The 21182-nt window shown below is 35.5% G+C and overlaps 1 protein-coding gene and 1 pseudogene across 2 annotated transcripts; both read left to right on the top strand.

The window, feature by feature from the left end:
- Positions 1–14273: 14273 nt before the first annotated feature.
- On the top strand, positions 14274–16757 carry LOC124454514 (annotated as a pseudogene).
- Positions 16758–17768: 1011 nt separating this feature from the next.
- On the top strand, positions 17769–18724 carry LOC124454515. 2 transcript variants are annotated; one of them, XM_047005308.1, is made up of 4 exons: positions 17769–17850; positions 17987–18095; positions 18167–18279; positions 18497–18724. In XM_047005308.1, the coding sequence occupies exons 1-4, from the start codon at positions 17777–17779 to the stop codon at positions 18639–18641; spliced, it is 441 nt and encodes a 146-aa protein (XP_046861264.1). In that variant the 5' UTR covers positions 17769–17776; the 3' UTR covers positions 18642–18724. The 2 variants fall into 2 exon arrangements, 1 of the variants encoding a protein (XP_046861264.1); XR_006951482.1 differs by lacking the exon at positions 17987–18095 and having other exon boundaries at positions 17774–17850.
- Positions 18725–21182: the final 2458 nt, after the last annotated feature.

Raw genomic sequence — 21182 nt, 5'->3', positions numbered from 1 at the left:
TAGGATATGAGTTCAAATTTCTTTTAAGTAATAGTCTAATCAATAAGGAGACATTGTTCATTGAGAGTTATTCGCCTTACCAAAATGGGACGGAAGAGAGAGACTGGTTAAATTTATTGAACATGGCCAGATGGTTACTAGTAGAATCAAAAATACCATAGTTCTTGTAAAGTTATGCGGTAATGGCATCTGCATATCTTGCAAATTTTGAAATTTGCATTTAAGCGACAGATTTTGTAAATCATCGTATTATTCCGCCGTTTAGATTTGCCTAATGTAATCCGATTATCCTACAAAACGTAACTCGATTGCTGTTCGGAGTCCAGTTTTGCTGTTACGATTAAAAAGGCGACCGCAAATCTTACCATTGGACATGGTCAGTGAGCGCTTTCTTGCCAATTTCGGCATTTTTGGCCACAGTGACGTTATACTAAAGGGTGGCTAACCAATTAAAGCTCACAATTTGATCACGTGATTGTGGCAGATCACAGTTGGCCACGGCTGCGCAATATTTATTGCGCAATTTCAGAGTAATTCGACTGAATTAAAAATTACTTAATTCTAATATCCACTTACGCGTGCCGTGCGTGTTGTCAGTTTAAATTCGGACAATATTCTCGACAATTCCGGTTAAAAACATCGATTCTATTGCTTTATCGAAAGTCATCGACCTTTTTGAGCATTATAACTCGAAGGATATCACTTCACTGGTGAATTAATATTGCTTTGAGAACAATGCGAAAAAGCTATTCCTGAGAGACGAAATCGTGTAGGGAATTGAAGCAGATAACAGTGCAGCTGTGCGAATTTTGAAAACTACAGTTTTCTAAGAGGCAGAGAGAACGATTAAAATCAAAGGCTCCTTTTCTTAATTATTTCATGTTAAAATATTTATGAGTCTTCTATTGTTTTAGGCTAGGATAGTAAATTCATGACTCTAGCTAACTATATTATGCATTTCTTGGTCTGGCAAAAAATTGAATAATGCATGATGAAATGATTAATTGTGTGTTTTACAGTGTTTTCAAACTATGATATACCTAAAAAACGTAACCATTAACCTTACAAAGGAAATCGTCTACCAATAAAGTAACATTAATTATGATTATAGATGTTATGAAGTACGTGTTATTAATTGGTGTTTGTGTTATTTTATACATATGAATTCACTATGTTTTCATGTGACATCATGAAAAACATCTTAAAACATTCAAGAAAAACAATAAATAAATGTTTTTGTAATCAAGTATTCTCTATCTCATTTTTCAAAATACCATACCCTAATATTTAAGTTACCTGAGATAAAAGCACTAAAATGTCAAATAATTCAACCCTGTTTCATGGTAGCACGAAGGGGGGAAAGGATATACAATAAAGGAGTTATTTGCATAAGCGAATAATAATTTTATTGCTTCCGCGGGTTATTTTGTAGTTTAAATTGTAAATAGAGTTATGTTAATCAGGGGGAAACAAAGAGAGGGTGGGACACACTCTTAACATATAAAAAAGTACTTGGAATGTTTGTTACTTTTACTCAAAGCAGTCCGCGTGCTAAGGTCATGGAGTCCAAGGCTCATTGTGGACGCTACAAGTGCAAACAGGATGTTGGCTACAGTTATTTGCATTTTGTTCACATGCACGTAGTGTGATTCACGTGCACAGGTATAAGCCTTATAGGTAATGCACAAACAAATCATATACCTTACTTGTATTAAAATTCGCGTAGTACTAGAATTCGCGCAGCGCTAAGTGCGCGAATTTTAGTACTGCGCGAAATATAATCCGCGCGAAAAGCTTTGTAGTGTAATATGAGACATTCATTGTTGATTATGCAAATCAGTTGTTTTATTAACCCATATACATATTAACATATGTTTTTTGTTGTCCTGGTAACATTAAAAATCAAAAATGTCTTCATTTTCCTCCTGTATAATTTCAGTCGGGATATTTTCAGGTTCTACGTAGTATTCCGTCACGAATGCCTGCATTTTGCTGCATATCCTAAAACTTGCATTGTTCTGCATGACTGTTAGGGTAATAGGAATCTGCAAGCCTCCTTGTGGTGATGGGGATCGACGAAATTTGATGTCACACACACATGCTTTTATATTGCCACCATATTCAAAAAAGAACTTGCAAAATCGGGAAATCTCTCGAGGCAAATGTCCGACCAGTGACAATGGTTCAATCTTACCTCTGATTTTGGTAAACAGACCAATAGCATATGGGTCGACTAGGTTTCCTAATTCTGGTTTTCTTATTAACTGCTGGTTGATTCTTGGAGCCCAGATTTTTCTGTATTCATGAAAACCTCGTGATGCGCAAGCCAGAGAAAACGATGTCCCCTCGGGGCTCAGTTTCACTAAATTAGAATCATCCGTTCCTGAATCGTGGGTTTCCTGAAGCAAGTAATCAGATGCGTAATTTTCTTTCGCGTCGCACGCTTCACATAAAGCAACACTCGAACCACTTTTCCATCCAGGATAGTTTTCAGATGCAGGGATTGAACATTTGATTCCTCGGTTACAAACAAATGATTTGCATTTTAGACAAGTGTATTTTGTCAAATCATTGCACACGATGCAAATGCTTTCCATTTCTCCAACACAATAGTCAATGATGAGTCACGTTTTTTTAGGTGTTCGATATGATGTTCTATGATTATTTTACTGACTGATTTTACTTCCTTATTAACTAATTGCCGCATACGTCAAACGTTTCCGCAACACATATTCTACCGTTCAAGTATTGCCAACAGAAAACATTGTGCGGGAAATCAGCGCACATGGCTCTGTTAAAATATTTCAAAAAGGTTTCCCAAGACATATTTCGGTCGCGTCGTCTGACAGCAAATTAAATACTGCCGAAGAAAATGCAGTAAAACAGCAATTATTTCTTGACGCTCCAGAACCAAAGAAAAGGAGGGGCAAATATGGAGCATATGATGCTTTTCAACGAGCAGAAATTGCAAAATGGGGAATTGTGCATGGAATAAGACCGGCGGCAAGAAAGTATTCCGTACCAGAGTCAACTGTTCGTGGACTTGTCAAATCGTACAATAAGGTACAAAAAGAGCGCACTGAACTCGAACAATTGTCAAGAAAACATCGTGGAGCAAAAACTTTGCTACCCGAGAACATCGATGAGAAAGTTATCGCCATGATCAAGAGCATGAGAACGGCCGGTTGTGTTGTCAATTACAACATTGCTATTTACATAGCGAAGGGGATAGTATTGGCTAATGATCGGTCTTTGTTGAAAGAAAACGGAGGAACCCTAGAATTCCACTATACATGGTGCCAGTCAATTTTCAGAAGATTGGGTTTCAGTAAACGTAGAGCAACAACTACAAAACAACCCGTATCACCTGGCTTCTTAAAAGAAATTCGCTTCACGTTTCATCGTTCTATTAAAGGGGTTATATCACGAATTTTAGCCCCCCTTTTTTATTAGCTAAATTGAAAGACCTTATTTTAGTGATTTTAAATCTGCAATTATAATTGAAATTGGATTGGTGAAAGTGATTTTATGGACGTTCAAAGTCACGATTTTCAGCATTTTTTGCGAACTTTTTGATCGGTATGCTAATGAGTTGTGACGTAGATAGTTGAACACATATATCAACATGGCGTATTCTACTAGTAATCTTAATAAGAAACGCGGAGGAAAACGCTGTGTTGCTGGCGGACCTAATCAAATTAGTTGCGCCAATGATTCAAAAACCGAAGGAATGTCGATGCATCTGTTTCCTAAAAAAGAAACAGAGCCGCAAATACATAGAAAATGGGTAAATTTTGTGCGTAAACACAGACCGGGTTTTGAGGCTTCCTCTACCTCGTGTCTGTGTTCTGCGCATTTTGAAGATTCTTGTTTTGACCTAAATTTGAGCGTGTAAGTCAAGCTCAAAACAAGGTTGAAGAAAGATGCTTTCCCAACCATTGACGTGGCTGGGATTCCTGAACCATTACAGGACGAAATAACCGATCGAAAGCGAAGACAAGTAAGTTTACGCTTGTTTATGTTAATTTTTCTTTTGTCATATGTAAATTCGATATAAGTTTTGTAGATTGTTCGACATACTCTCCATAAGCCATCGCTAAAGGAAACATGTTCTCTCAATGAGGAAGTACCATCTACTAGTGATGAAGCTGAGCATGTTTAAGTATGCACTGGGGAAGCAAATGATTCGCCATTTGAACGGCTTACTATTTTCCATTTTTACATTTATGCTATGATTTAATTCCATATATTTTTTCTTTTGTCTTTTTTCCCAGACTGACATTGAAGAAAAGATATTCTTTCATTTAATTCTTTCAGCTTAACCTCTCAGTAGTTGCACCAATTTGTTTTTATTGTTTACTCTTGTTTCAAACCATTAAACTGCATGTCAACTTATATAGTGCATCCATGTATCTCCTATTTGGTTTTCATCTAGGCATATTTCCTGACCATTCCAAACTCAGCAAAGAAGGTCAACAGTCTCTACAGTGCACAAGACTATTCCATCATTGCCCCTCTGATGGTATGTAACCTGTTGTGTTACCACTTGGATATGCTTTCCGAATAAAGTGGTAAACACAAGCAGGTAAAGGCCGAGTATTCTCCCATCCCATAGACCCACAAAACCATCGCATTAACCATCTGTATGCCACAGCTCTCAAGTACCTGAAGTAAATAAAAAGGTTGGACTAATTATTGTTGATGAAACAATGTTGATGATAACATTCTTTCTCATACAATTTACAATCTTACATATTTAATGATTGTGATGCTTGGCGGCGATAAGCACGTCCATTCCTATCTCTCAATAGTGGCCCGACGTTTTCAAGGACAGCCTCATGAACTAAAGGCCCTAATTTGGCATGCTGTGTTATGCATGATATTTTCTCAATGCTGCCATCGAATGTCATTTTCTGCAAAGCTGGTCCTATTTCCTTACAGCATCTGTACTCTAATGCGCCTTCTAACAAATCGGTATGACAGCATTGACAATTACACCTGAAACGTGGGAGCATTGTGGTTTATAAAGTAACTTTATGTATATTACAAACAGGAGAAAACAACAACTTACCATTCACCGAGTGGAATTACGCCATCACTTCGTTGTTCTAAGGTCGCAGGAGAATTCCATCGGGATCATCTGGAGTATGCACTTCATCACCATCTCCTGCGAGCGGTTCATCGTCATATGCGAAGTCGTTTAAATGCTCGACATAACCCACGGATTCCGAGCTCGAATCAGATACGCATTCAGACATCGAATTCGAATTATCTGAGCACTGATTTGAAGCCATACTTTCCGGACAACTTGTTTTTTAATATTTTATTGAAAATACTGTCATTATTTGTTTTTAACACAAGAAAAACGTCAACAAAATCACCTCCTATAATATAATATTATATTGACGGAAACAGACGTGTTCAACTATCTACGTCACAAGTATCAATATGGCGTCGTAAAAAATTCGCAAAAAGTACCCGACTTTGGAGGCAAAATTAAGGAACTTATATTTATCTGTTTAAGTCCAGCGACATGTCATAGTTCTTCAAATAATCCAAATTTTCAATTAAGCTAATAAAAAAGGGGGGCTAAAATTCGTGATATAACCCCTTTAAGGAAGTGATTACCGCTTATGACGTTCCCGACGATCTCATTATAAACATTGACCAGACCCCTCTCCCGTTTGTCCTCATCAGCAAGTATACAATGGACAAAACTAAAGAGAAGTTTGTGCCGATCAGTGATAGCGCCGATTATCGCCAAATTACTGGAACATTCTCAGTCACCGCGTCGGGAAAGTTTCTGCCAATTCAACTAATCTACCAGGGGAAAACAGACCGGTGTCACCCTAAATTCAAATTTCCAAAAGGATTCCTCGTTACCCACACGGAAAATCATTGGTCAAATGAAACGAAAGCAATTGAATTAGTCAATCGCATTCTTATCCCCTATGTTAAGCAAATTAGAGAAGAGCTTGGTTTTCGCGCAACAAAACAATGGGTTTTGATCGCAGATGTTTTTAAAGCACATTGGACGGATGCCGTAAAGAAGATCATTTCCGACAATAATGGGAAGATGATACCTGTTCCCAATAATATGACATCATACCTGCAGCCCTTAGATTTAACGGTCAATCGCTCTTGCAAAGCTTTCCTTCGAAACCAGGTGCAAACATGGTACTCAGAGCAAGTCCAAGCCCAAATAGAGAAAGGTATTCAACCTGATAAAGTTTCTGTTCATTTGAGAATTAGCGTGCTCAAACCACTTCACTTCACGCAAAATGGATGGTGCAGTTCTATGATTACATGCAGTCGAACAAGGACATTGTCGTTAAAGGTTGGCAACGATCAGGTGTGAGCGCCACATTGGAGGAACCACAACGAAAAGAGGATGAATTTGAACTGTAGCTAAACTTTTGTTTGACTTATAAAGTATATTGTTAGGCAATATCATTTATTACATTTTTTAGTTCTTGTTGGGATAGCGAACTCACGCTTTATTTTGAAGCCATTTTTGAGGCCACCCAATCGCTTTTTTGGTGAATATTGAGGTATTTCTTAATAAAGAAAGCTCAATATAAATGCGTTAATTATTAATAGTTCTTTTGAACAAACCAAAAAGAACGAGCACATTAAACTACTTGCGCGAATTTAAAGCTGCGCGAATAATTGTCAAAAAATTTCGCTAAATTAAATCACGCGAATTTAAAGCTGAGCGAAAATGAGTACGACTCGAATTTTAATACAAGTAAGGTATCATTCAGCAAGTGGCCGTCGCCAGGTGAAATTTATCGAAAAATCCACCCTTAACTCCCTCCTTTTCTCTCTATTGATTTTGCACGTACTATTTAGACTTGTTTCCGAGGTGGCGTTCTTATCACCCCACCTTTTCTGTGCTATACAGAAAAAATTTATTCGTAAAGATTTTTCTTTAAATTGTGTAAAATAATTAATTTATATTATGTTATACTTGTTATTTCTATTTTAATAAATCGGCATGTGCTTTCACACATTGCCAATTTTTACCCAAAACTAAAAGAGAGTACTCTTTAATGTCATGCGCACAGAAAACAGAGCTCATCAGCCCAAGAACCTGCTTGATTTTCGATTTGTTATGATTAAGCGGAAGCGATAAAGTAAACTTTTATTGCGTGTAATTTACGAAAAACAAAACCCTCACAGAAAATTTTTTGTTTGTTCTTTGTGGAATGTTTCATGAAATCAAATCATTTTAATCATTTTGAAACATGTCACTAAGACAGGTATTATTTGAAAATATTGACGCATCATTTAGCACCTGGAACTACATTTCGATATGTCTTAACATTAAGAAAAGATTTCTTGCTGTAATTGCAGCCAAAGGAAAACTAAAATTTATCAAAAGTGATAATTTAGGAGATTTTGCAGGATATGAGTTCAAATTTCTTTTAAGTAGTAGTCTAATCAAGCAGGAGACATTGTTCATTAAGAGTTATTCGCCTTACCAAAATGGAACGGAAGAGAGATACTGGTTGAATTTAATCAATATGGCCAGATGGTTACCAGTAGAATCAAAATTACCAAAGTTTAGTTCTTGTAAACTTATGCAGTAATGGCATCTGTATGTATTGCAAACAGATGTAGCAATAATAGATTTAAATTAATTGCAGTTGAGGATCTAACGAGATTTAAGTCTAATCTTAGTAAAATGCATGGTTTGATTCAGTGTGTTTTTGCTTATACGTACAGAATCCCAGAAAGCTCGTGCCAAGAGGTAAAAGAGGCATTTTTGTGAGATGTGATAAGAAGAGTCCAGCTTACCTAGTATATCACTAAGAAACCACGAAAATAGAACGAGTAAGGTAAAATTTTTGGTGGAGTCGATAAATTTGTGATTGACAAAAGTGTTCATTGTGACATTCATTAGTTATACGTTCCAGATGTGAGAGAAATGAACAAAAACGTCTCTTTCAATTTGCGTGGTATAAAAACAGTAAGTATGTGGTGTTTTATTAATAGTGAGCACTAAAACTTGAGCTGTTTACTAACAAACTCAAGCAATCGAAGAATAAAAAACTTAAGCATGAAAATGTGTAAACCATTTTCACAAGGAAGAGTTTACTTAATGCCAAATAAAATGTCACACAAGCAATTTATTATTACAGGATGTTTGGAAACTCATATAAGAAAAATAGTTTGAATCTTAATTTATAACATGCAATAAATAACATAGAATGGCATGATCTTTATATGTACTAACCTTGGTGTATGGGATACATGAAGATTTAACTTTATTGTTTGTAATTCTGCTAATGCAAATTTAATTCGGTTTGAAAAAAAGTTTTTGTGCTGATACAAGTAAAAAGAGGATGACTGGTATAGTGCCACCTTACAGGGCGTGCGTTCAACAATGAGATATGCCAAACTCATTCTTATAATGAAGATTTAAAATAACTGTGGAACGTCATTAAATAATTGCATGGCTTTCCTCAATTTGAGTGTATTGATTTTGAAGTTTACACTTTCGATAATATGGAGAAAATTAACTTAATGCGTGCTCAATTCGATCAACATCAGCAGAGAGCGATAAACGTTCTATTTAGTTTTGTAAATACTTGTCTCGTCGGTACTTGATAACCATGTACGGATTTCAATGAAGATTTATAAATATAGGAACGTAACAAATCAAGATATATTTTAGCCATGGATTTTTGATTTCAGCTATGTAGTCAAAAAAACTTATGTGGCTAGATTTACGATGACATAAGCCTACAATAGATGGAGCATGTATGAATCGAATAAAAAAATTACCTGAAAATTTTCACGTTAGCTTTGTTCAACTTTGTAAAATGTAACCACAACTGTACAGATGTTTCCTTACTCCTTCTTCTACCAATATTCTTAAGACTGCAACTTGTAGCGGCAAACAACTTTGCTTTATACCCCATGCAAAGCATGTAGCATCCACTTTGCAAAATCATAGAAAGGAAGCTTACCAAAACAATGCATATAAGCGAAGAAAAAGTTTAAAGGTGCCAGAGGCTATTTACATGATTCGAGGCATTAAAAAGAGCCAAAACTTTAAGCAAAAAAATTAAAGCTGTTTGTTAAGACGGGCACAAGTCATTCCTGTTCTAATTCTCAAATTAGGCCAAATTAATTGCTTTCATTTTAAATGCTTAGCGTTTTTGTAAAGTCAGAATATTGTGAAAATGCCCAATATGATTTATCTGATGATAAGTATTTAATCATTTCCATTTGCCAAAATAATTCATCGCTTCGCTAAATCCCAGATACCCGGGCTCATGTAATCATCCCCTCAGGCCAAAAATTCTTTTCAGGGCTTAAGTTTAAAAGACTGCCAGGATCTGATCAGCAAGTACAATAATTCAATGATCTATATTCAAACTCAAACATACTCATTTCAAATTGAATCACGACTGAAACCTAAATACCTTATTGCTGTGGAAACGCTTCCTTAACAACCTCAATCATTCAAAGGCATATATATTTACCTCATCATAAAAATAACTACTTAGTATCTTCTAGTTAAATAATAAATCGGCAAGGTTTCGTTCGACTAACTCGACGACATACTCAACATACATTTCACACAAAGACGATTTTAATTCGTACAGAATAACTCTGTTTTATTCAAAATTCCACATTTAATGCTTTCAACCATATCATTACTCACCATAGTGATAGTAAATATGTAGAATAGTCCGGCTATTCTACAAGATTATAGTCTATTAAATCCAAAAAAAAATTTGCTTATAGAAAACAATACGCCTGACTTTTAAATCGGCGACCCCCCCGGTCGTAAACTGTGCATGTGAGTCAAGGCATCATTGACTAATAGAAAATATAGTATCAAAGTAGTCTGCAGCCCCCCGGTAATTTACAACAAATGAGTCGCGAGAGAAGTCAAGAATAATTCAAATACGCTTTGGCCAATCAAATAAATGGATATAGTCATCAGATGGTGCAAGATGTGCGCGCTTAACCGCTGCCTCTGTAAACAAAAATGTGTTTCAAGTAATAACTTCAGATAAAACTGAAATGCAACTGGGACTTTATAAAAAAGAAAATACGTAATTACTCATCATTTTGGTCACCTTAGTACTCAAAATAGATTAACTATTTCTTTAGGAAAATACGCATGTCGCATGTCTCTATTGACATACCCTAAATCCACCCCTGATAACAACTGCTGAACATATTTTTTTGTAGTTTTGTCTTATTCAAATACGTAAGTACACACATGTTGGTCGGCTATTAGCTCCCCCCAAAAGTAACTTAATGGCATCTGCTGCACGTTTTGTTCGCTTGTATACTTGAGAAAAGTTTTATTTTAATATATTTCGGGGCAATTAACATCTTTTCGTGGAAATGGAGAAAGAGATATAAAATAACACATTAAAACGAACATTAATTATTCGTTTAGTGCTGCCTTTATTTGGAACAACTTCATGTACCTGATATGTCTTAAACATAAGCAGTTTTCCAGTTGCAAAGGGTGGAACACATAATTCAATACATTCAAAAAAATGCCACCCCCAGTCAATTTCATAAAATCCCACTTAGTATGTTTTTAGTCAAATTACAAGGTTCGTGCCAAGAAACTTCTAGATGTTGTGGAAGCAATATAATGCCAAAATACATCAATGTTGCTCAAATAATTATAATATTGTCAAAATTTTTGAAACATGTCCTGGTGATTGAGTAGTAATTGATGTCTTTAACAAATTAAAGATATCTTGTTAACCATGGAAAACGGAGACTTTTAAACTAAGTTTAATTTAGGTTGAAGACTTATTAAAAATTTTAAACTAATGCTGCTCAAAAACTCTAAAAGGAGCTGTTTGTTGATTTTATAGCTAAATTTTCAGGAAAGTTTAACTACTTAAGATTTATTAAACAAGTTGAAATGCATACATTTAAAGAAAAAGATTTCTCTTGTGTGCGAATGTACACTTAGTTCATTGAAATATATTTGATTATAATTTTAAACAAAACTATTTCTTGTTTAAGATGTAAGACAGGCTAAATTAACGGTATGTCCTCTTATAAACTACTGTGTAAGAATCACTTCTCGTCTATTATATCTTCATGTTATAAAAAAGAATTAACATAATGGGTGAGGTTACGGAAGCAGTTGCGGATTAAGACTACGTCAAATATATCTTCATGTTACAAAAATGAATTTACATAAAGGGTGAGGTTACAGAAGCAGTTGCGGATTAAGACTATGTCAACTATATCTTCATGTTATAAAAATAAATTTACATAAAGGGTGAGGTTACGGAAACTGTGGCGGATTAAGAATATGTCAAATATATCTTCATGTTATAAAAATATATTTACATAAAGGGGGAGATTACGGAAACTGTGGCGGATTAAGAATACGTCAAATATATCTTCATGTTATAAAAATGAATTTACATAAAGGGTGAGGTTACGGAAACTGCGGCGGATTAAGAATACGTCAAATATATCTTCATGTTATAAAAATATATTTACATAAAGGGGGAGATTACGGAAACTGTGGCGGATTAAGAATACGTCAAATATATCTTCATGTTATAAAAATGAATTTACATAAAGGGTGAGGTTACGGAAGCAGTTGCGGATTAAGACTACGTCAAATATATCTTCATGTTATAAAAATGAATTTACATAAAGGGTGAGGTTACGGAAGCAGTTGCGGATTAAGACTACGTCAAATATATCTTCATGTTATAAAAATGAATTTACATAAAGGGTGAGGTTACAGAAGCAAAAAAAATTCACAAATTTTGGTAAAAAGTTCTTTCCATAAGTCGTTTATAAACTTGAAATGCAGCTTTTAAACCACTTTCCAAAGCACCTTGTATCCACTTCGGGGTAAAAGAAATTCCTTCGCAGGCAAAATGAATGTTTCCTATAGGCTCCGATAAATACCTAATTTTGAAAAAAATATAATATATTAACAGTGGCGGATCTAGGGTACCTCAAGACCCTCAGGCGAGGTACATAAATTTTCAAAGAATTACGTAATAATTGAGATCATAGGTTTTAGTCCAGTTAACTGAGTTAAGTTACTATTTGCGATCAGCGTTCAGTATCTGATCGCAAAATACTCAAATCTGATTCCAGTTTTTATAGTTTGCTTTTTGAAGCAAAGCGATTTTTTTGAGGTACTTGTTAGCGGCTACTGAGGTACCCAAGCTTGAATGAGCATTTTGATTGGCTAAAACTTGCAGTTACCATGGTTTCTGAGGGACTTGAGGAAATTTTGAGGTACCAAGGAAAATTTTGAGGCATAAGGAGAATATTTTGAGGCACTAGCTGGTTTTTGACCTTGAACTTTGTTTGGAATAATGTCTATGATTGGTTACGATGTTCCATGTTTATTCTAACAGTGCATTTTATTGGTGCATTTTGTCAACTCCCTCAAGTACAGCAAGCGTACCTCACTATTTTCGACTTTCGACTTTCGAGATACTAGTATCGTTAGGGGAATGCTATAACCCGGGCGATGATCGGGGACGCGCCTATTAAATTCCTGGTCAGCGGCAAAAGCCTTGACATAATAATCGCTATAAGTACAATATGTTTCTTGTATAAAATTTCATAACACAAATCAACACAAAGTATACAGCACAGCGCCCACATTGGCTTTTACAAAATATGCGGTCTTTTTTATAACGAATGTTACTGCAAACGCGCATTGTGAAGTATATTATTCTTTGTTATTGAGCTTGCTTGTAATATGTTCTAAAAGATATTGATGATGCTCAAAAGTATTCTAATCGGTAACAAAGTATACAGCACAAAGTATACAGCACAGCGCCCACATTGTATTATATGTTCATTTGGCTTTTACAAAATATGCGGTCTGTTTATAACAAATGTTGCTTCAAACGCGCATTGTGACGTTAAATTTACGTATGAGATTAAATCTAGAAGCTACTACTTAGATCATAGGAAATGGCCTATCCTCAATGCCTATACTCATTATGCTGAATATTCGCGCACTTTTCATTCTTACGTATATGTACTTGCGTTTTTCAAGTGCTTTATCGGTCTCGCCTTAACTGCACCTAGATACCCTATCTCTAATTTATATGTTCAATATTCGCGCACTTTTCATTCTTACGTATAGGTACTTGCGTTTTTCAAGTGCTTTATAGGTCTCGCCTTAACTCCACCTAGCTAAGAAAAAATATAAAAACCTCGCATCAAAAGTGAAAAAAATAGTGGGCACATTACTGGCTCGTGGAATGAAATTCATATAAAGACGTATAAGCGTTCGAGTGTTTGCTCTGGCTCATTATTAAACATTTCAACAGACTAAAATATATTAAGGAACAAATTTCGTGTTTCATACTCAGTATATGGCGCAGACAATTCTTCAGCGTGAATCTGCAGAATGCTCAAATAAACAAGTAAACTTCCTTAGAGAAAAACTCGAAAGTGTGCAAATTCTGGAAAATTACTGCACAGGATACATTGATGGAACGGTGGAGCAAATGGAAGAACTTCTTGAACAGTTTCAGGTCTCGTAGTTTGTTTTCAATTGTTACACCATACTGCAAGCAATTTGTAACATATTCCGAAAAACATCATCATGTAAACTCAAAATTTCAGTAATAATAGCAAGAAACAAAATCTAAAAGCAATATTTTGACATTATTTCATAGTCATTATAAAGCTAATATAGCTAAGTTTACAAGATCATGTTTTTTGAAGTATGTTTTATAATTTATTTCTTCAAATTGTCGGCTTGAAAAGGTTTTTGTAATTGTTGAACAGTTAACTTTCAAAGGCCGTAATACGTAAACCTTGATAAGTTGATTTCACGCGTTAATATATTTGAAAAGTGAAAGAGGTTTTTGAATTTAGGTAATTGATTCTATCTCGTTTGTGAAAGCTGACAACCACTCAAAAACAAGGGGCAATAAACGTTTTTCACTTACAGGTAATCAACTCAACCGCATCAAGCATCTTACCCCAAATTAAAGCGAGAAAACACCAAGAAATTTTCAACCGACGCATAAATTGGGCAGCCTAGCCTGCTACATTCCCCTTCTTCAATATTGCATGACCAATTAACATTTTATAGTCGCAAAGACATTCCATTATGGAGTTAGAAGAATTGAATCTAACAGTCATTTCTATCTATATTAGCAAAAAACTCATTAGGAAAAAACCGTTCAATGACTCGCCAATTATTTTGCTATCTCTTTTAAATACATTTTATTATCTAACACATATGCATAGCTTAGCATAATAAGAATGTTTTACTTGAAGACAAACAAAATGCTGAAAAAACATATCATTTATTTTTTCTAGCACCGCCAGTGTTTGAAAGCAAGAAGGGAAATATTCCAATTGAGTTTTTTGGAAATCCGTTTTTGATTGTGAGCAACGAAACAAGACATTGTTTACATGGGAGCGCGAAAGTATGTATTCTTCGTTATGATATTTAAGATTTGTTTGTGCACAATTTGTCTTGACACCACACTGTTTTATTTTAACAAACTTCTCAGGACAGCAGAGGCACTCGCAGACACGACGTAAAAAGTGACCATGATTATGAAGAAAAGGGACGGATTCGATTACAGAACAGTAGAAAACTGGATTGTCCAGCACAAGTGCAAATAAGACAAGTCAGAGTATTTCTCGACTACTACATCGATCGAGAACAATTTACATCAGAAAACAGCTTGGTTATGGCAAAACGGAGAGTATTTAGAGAGATTAAGGGAAAAATGGATAACGATTCCTCCTCACAACTTCGCGCCAGCAGTCGATTTTACCTAAAAATACCTCTTAGTAGTGCTCATTCAAGTCACGCCATTGGTGCCACGGCAACAGTTGGGCAGCGAATGGATTACCGACTGGTCACGAAAGTTTATAGTTTGGTAAAACGCAATGTAATTAAAATCTCAGAAGTCAAAAGGTGTCTTGATCAATACGTTGAAGAGACTTTATTTCCACAAGACGGACAAAAGGCTACACCGCGCAAGACAAATAAACGGTACTATCCAAATAAAAAGGATATTCGAAACCACGTAGCAAAAGCAATAGAGTCCCTTAAGGACTGCAAAGACGATCAAGAGTCCCTGCGCAGGAAGGTAGAAACCTGGAAACAGAATTCTCCAAGCAGCAAGTTTTCTACCGCACAAGAGATAACGCTTCCAGAAACGATATTCCTCCAAAGGAGGATAAAAAGTTTTTGTTTGTGCATCAAGAGCATTGGCAACAACGAATGTTGATTCGTTATGGCGGACAATTGTGTCTCATGGACGCCACATACAAAACAACAAAGTACGCAATACCGCTTTTCTCTGTGTGCGTTCATTCAAACGTTGGCTACAAAGTTGTGGCTGAATTTATGTGCCAGACGGAGACCGAAGAAGCCATAGAAGAGGCTCTGGCTATTATAAAAGGATGGAATCCAGTATGGAACCCAAAATATTTTATGGTGGATTACTCATTAGCAGAAATAGGCGCGATAGAAAAAAGTTTTCCCGATGTACAGGTTTATGTTTGCGACTTTCACAGGCTGCAAGCGCTAAAACGGTGGGCTTCAGCAAGCAAGAATGGATTGTCATATGAACAGCAACAACACTTCCTTCTGCAAATGAAAAAAATTGCTAATGTCAGTACCAAACAGGAGTACGACAAGGCAGTAAAAGATTTTCGAGAGTCCAAAGTGTATAAAGAATGCAGCAAGATGAGAGAATATGTTGACCGTACGTGGTTTTCTTGCGCTGTCAGATGGGCACACGCTTTTCGAAAACAGCAAGTCACCAACATTGTTAATACTAACAATGGCGTTGAGGCTCAAAACAGAGTCTTTAAATACGAATACTTACCCCAAAGTATTGACAAATCTGTGTATGGTATTGCGGTGATGTTGGTTGAATCTTTCATTCCCGATGTTCTTCAGCACTATTTGGATGCAAACCTGCGACTGAGCAGCGCCTACTGCAAGTACAACCCATCAATCCCAGAATACTTGCACAACAGACCTCCGCACTTTTGAAATGTTGCCTTAAAATCGATACGCTTCAGCCATTTTCAAACAGGACGACATAACTCCGGTTAATTTAAAGAAGGGCACGTTCAATGTCAAGAGCGGGAGCAATGTTGGAAAGAAACATTTCATAGACTTCCGAGAACCAAGTTGTACCTGCAACATATGGCACACTACCCATTTCCCTTGCAAACATTTTTTCGCAGTTTTTTCTTTCTATGGCGAGTGGGATTTCGAAAGTCTTCCAGAAGACTACCAAAATAGCGTTTTCATCACTCTCGACAATGAACCTCTTGGATTGCCACAAGATACTACGCCAGAAGAACTAGAGGAAGCCAATACGTCATCATGGAGCACCATCAAAAGAGACGTTGTTTTGCACGAATCGTTGTCTTCTGATAACAAAAATTATATCCACGACATACCCCAGGAAGAAACAGTTAAGTTTGAAACTACTTCAAACAAAAGTTCCAAAAGGCTCAGAAAGATCTTGCAAGAACAACTGGGCCAAATACACAGTATGACCTTCCTGATCGACAACGAGACCACTCTACAAGAAGCAGTGCAAAAAGCTGAAAGCTTGAAACAGTTTCTTGAACAAAACTTTCCCACAGAAAATGGTTTGCCTCTTCGATTGAGTCCTGTGAAAAAAAAAGTAAAGGTTACCGAGACAAAATACCATTAAATCTTTCATAAGGCCCTACCTCCCAGACGACGCAAGACAAAAAAGTCTACACCATTTACAATAGATCTTACTAATGTGGGCGATGAAATGGCACAAGTAAGACAAGTTATTGAATTGCTTTCTTGTCATTTCTTAAAAAAGCTTCTCTCAAATGATTACTTTTATGTTTAAAAAATTTCTTTAGATTACATCTCGTCACGAGTATTTTCTGAAAGTAGTCTTATTATTTTCATAGGTGTCCACTAATGTGCAAAACCAGGAGAATGAAAAAAGCAATTCAAGCAGGTACAAACACATAGCAATAGAGAAATATTGAATGGAGAAAAATTTTCCAAAAATACTTGTGCAATGATGAGAGGGGGGTAGTAACATTTCGGTGTAGTATTTATATTTACTATGTAATAATTATTTAATATGAGTGAGGACTATACCATTACACATAGTCCACTTTTCTTTTCCTAAATGGCAACTGTAGTGTTGACGTCTCAGCTGAGCACAAGGCAAATCCACTGGATCGCTTACTGAATGCCTCTCTAAATGAAATTAAGTTAGGTCATCAAATGCTAGAATTTGGACCAAACAAAGTGACTCTTCAGGATTTATGGACCCTCATTCCACCAAATGAGATGACTAAATATGCTGCCACACTAATTGAAAATAAAACTGTGGCACCTGGATGGCTTAGTGATACAGTAAGTCAAGTGATTAAACACTCTACAGCTTACATATGATTATCATGCATCAGAGACAAATGATGAAATGGTAATTGAGCCTGATTGTTATAGGTTATCAACGCTTTCTTATGGAAACTTTCATGTGAATATCCTGGTGTCCTACCAGCAGAATCATATGTATGTCAGTTGGTGCAACGAGGATCTAGTACACGTCGACTGTGGGCAGATCAAAATTTCATGGCAATTGACACAATAATATTTCCTCTCAATATGTCTGGGAGCCATTGGACACTTTTGGTAAATACAATATGGATACAACATAGCTAAGACAAGGCAACAAATTTTATTATTTTCAATATTGTCACTTTTAAAGGTAATCGACAAAAAGAGATGGTATACTACCTTGATCCTATGGAAGGTCATGTAGAAGAAGTTATCAGTGAAGCAACAAGAGTTGAACTTTCACAGTTTATCAAAAGCATTTGGTAAGTATACATACATTACTTCCTTGACAAATACCAGTATTTGAAATTCCAATTCAATGAATCACTTCAATGTCTTGAATACACACAGCAACATTGATATAGTGCAGTTGATAATATAATCCCTTTGTTTATAAAGTGCCCTTGTTGATCTAAAAAGTGGGTGGAACACATCAACTTGGTCTATTATTCAGCATTCACACTATGTGCAAGAGGATGGGTTTAACTGTGGAATAATTATTTGCCTGGTAGTTGTTTTGACATTGTGTTCTAAGAAATAACAATTTAAAAAAAATCTCTTTTATTTTTATCATTTCAGTTTGCTGAATATCTGAGTCAAAATCTTGACATAAATGCAAAGTTTGACATGAGAAAAGTGAGGCAGCACGTGACTTCAACGATTATGGGTTCTTGCTATGATGACATTTATGAGTAACAACAAAAAAATTATATTTTTTTAAATATTTTAATAAAAGGGGCAAATTATAGATTTTATTTAATTGACAAAAACATTAAACTAGACAAAAACATTAAAGTCGTGATTTATTTGTTGGAATTATCCATAAAATCAATCTGACATTTGTAATGTTATAAATTGTGTGCTTGTTTACCATACCATAAGTAAAATGTGTAAAATTTATTTTATTAGGAGAAATAGTTTGGTATGCAAGATTTGCAAGATAGATGATGGTGAAGACGGGTTGGGATGTCATTCATGTGGGCAGTACTTTCATGCAAGTTGTCTGAATGTTGACTTTGGACAAACTCTGACAGAGTACTTTGCTTGCCCATAATCAGACATGACAATCGTATAATAATACAAAACATAAATTGTAAGATTTAAAAGTGCCGAATAAAAAAGACTTACCGATTAGAATACTTTTGAGCATCATCAATATCTTTTAGAACATATTACAAGCAAGCTCAATAACAAAGAATAATATACTTCACAATGCGCGTTTGCAGTAACATTCGTTATAAAAAAGACCGCATATTTTGTAAAAGCCAATGTGGGCGCTGTGCTGTATACTTTGTGTTGATTTGCGTTATTAAATTTTATACAAGAAACATATTGTACTTATAACGATTATTATGTCAAGGCTTTTGCCGCTGACCAGGAATTTAATAGGCGCGTCCCCGATCATCGCCCGGGTTATAGCATTCCCCGTCAATGTAACAACACCGCCATTTTTTTGCATTCAATACTTCATGTAACTTCTGCTATTAGTACAACATCTCGGAAATTTTCAGCAAAAGGAAATTAGAAAATTCCCGCCTGGGCTCAGGACAGGCAACAAAATTTTATTTGTAGGAGGATTAGTTCACGCTCATTTACAGGTTGAAACTTTCCAATATTGTATGTGCTAACTGTATGTATGTGTAACTAAACATGAAAAAAGTGTGAACAATTTGCATATATATCTATAAAGAGTTACTATTTGTTATTCTTCTCTAATTTTTGCGAATAATGAATGATTCAAGTAAACGTATTTCGACACTTTTTGTTTTCTATTGTTATATATTTTTAGGTGTTTTATTTAAAAAGTCAACTAATATAGAGAGTTATAAGAAAGTTACATTGTAAAAGATATCTAAAAAACGTATAGTCAAAGAGGCAGCGGTTTTTTTAACCTTTACAGTATCCTTGGATGTTCTAGTTTCTCTTATGAGATAAACAAAACAGACATAATCCAAGAGCTAAAACCTCGTTTTCGATCAATGCATCCCGATACCTTCTTAAGCGTAAGGCACTATAACGCCGCATGTTAACGTTTCGGTTGGAGATCTCAACCCCTTTACACTATCCTACTTGGGGATGCCAATACGCAGCAAGCTTCCGCCCATCAGACCCCAAGACCACCTGCGACAGACTTTGCTCGGGAGAGTGCGGTCACGACCGAGGTTTGGGCCTCTAAGCCACTGCATACTATATCGCACCCAGCTTCCACTGCTAGTTGACATCTACTATAGGAAGTTTTAGATTTATATATATACACCTAAATTCAAAGGCTTACAAAAGTTGTGGTATTATTTAATGTCACTACTGCGCATACCCAGATGATTTCTTTGATAATTTGCGATTAAGTGAGCTAATTGCCACAAATGTAGTGCAAGTACGTATAGTTAGTCGTTGCCATGACTATGAACAATTATTCGAGTGGACTGCGCTTGCTCGAGCGCATGCCCAGATGATGTCACTAATAGATTGTTACTAAGCATGCTATTTAGTTAAAAATCAGTTCTAGTAGATGCAATTGGCCTTTGCCATGACCGTGAAGTTGGGCAGCTAATAAATTCGACTGCTCATGCTTAAACAGATTGCGCATGCGCAAATGAATTATCTGAAAATTTGTGACTAAGCGAGATAATTATTCCATAATTGATACTAGTACATACAGTTGGTCATTCTCAATTAACTTGTGACCGAGCGAGCTCTGAAATTGGTGATTGTATATGCGCTAAGCAAATTTTCATTAATGTATTTTTGGCATGCTCTTTGTCTCTTAAGCTTGTTTTGACAATCAAATAAATCAACACATTGTCACGCCACTCGTAATATTCGTGACAATTTTAGATATGTTTTCATTTTCCCTATAACTTTGTATCTGCGTATTTTTTCCATAAACAATGCTCCAATATTTATGACTGATATTATAATTCGTGGATTGAGGTAGAACAGATACTTGAAAATGAAACTTCCAACAGTGAAACAAAATCAAGCAAGACAGAGGAAAAAGAAAGACGCCAAGTTGAAGAAAGCTTGATGAAATTGAACGTAGTAGAAGCACCTAGCAATGCTTGAAAATGTTATAGGCAAAATGTCCAAGTTTTAGCATCTCAAAAACTTTGTTAAAGCTATAAACGTAAAATGCATAACACTGAGCCGGTCAACAAATACTGTGACGGGTACTATCTTTCTCGTGAGTTTTTTTTAAATTTTTTACGTCTACAGAAGCGTACTAGCAATTATCCAATAATTGTTTAATTTGTTTTAAATGAAAATAAATTTCTAAAGCCAATATTTTTAAATTTTTTTTTGCTTTAAGATTCTGTAAGTTAAGAAGTATTTATAGCGCATACTATTTTCTACTTTGGAACAAAAACGTTTCAGTTTTTCCCATATTTACAGACATGCGAAAACAAAAAACTATAGGAAAATACCTTCTTGTTATGGGTAGCTATAACTTCACTAGAAATACGATTGTCAAAAAATTTTGTACATTTGATGTTAAATCACAAAAAGGAAGTTGTGTTTTATTTATAAAATGAAATTCGTATATGCCATTTTTAACTTCAACCTATTGGCTTGACTCCCCATTCTAAAAATGCTAAAC

The sequence above is a fragment of the Xenia sp. Carnegie-2017 genome, unplaced genomic scaffold, assembly GCF_021976095.1.
Source record: "Xenia sp. Carnegie-2017 unplaced genomic scaffold, XeniaSp_v1 HiC_scaffold_3, whole genome shotgun sequence".
In the NCBI taxonomy this organism is placed as follows: domain Eukaryota; kingdom Metazoa; phylum Cnidaria; class Anthozoa; order Malacalcyonacea; family Xeniidae; genus Xenia; species Xenia sp. Carnegie-2017.
The sequence above is the reverse complement of the archived record's forward strand: the minus strand, read 5'-3'. Positions and strand labels throughout refer to the sequence as shown.

Excerpts from the sequence above, each read along its gene's own strand:
- LOC124454515 (XM_047005308.1), top strand. The coding sequence starts at position 17,777 with ATGGAAGGTCATGTAGAAGAAGTTATCAGTGAAGCAACAAGAGTTGAA. Across the intron at positions 18,096-18,166 it reads GTGGAATAATTATTTGCCTG|TTTGCTGAATATCTGAGTCA; the intron begins GTAGTTGTTTTG and ends TTATCATTTCAG. Across the intron at positions 18,280-18,496 it reads TGCTATGATGACATTTATGA|GAGAAATAGTTTGGTATGCA; the intron begins GTAACAACAAAA and ends TTATTTTATTAG.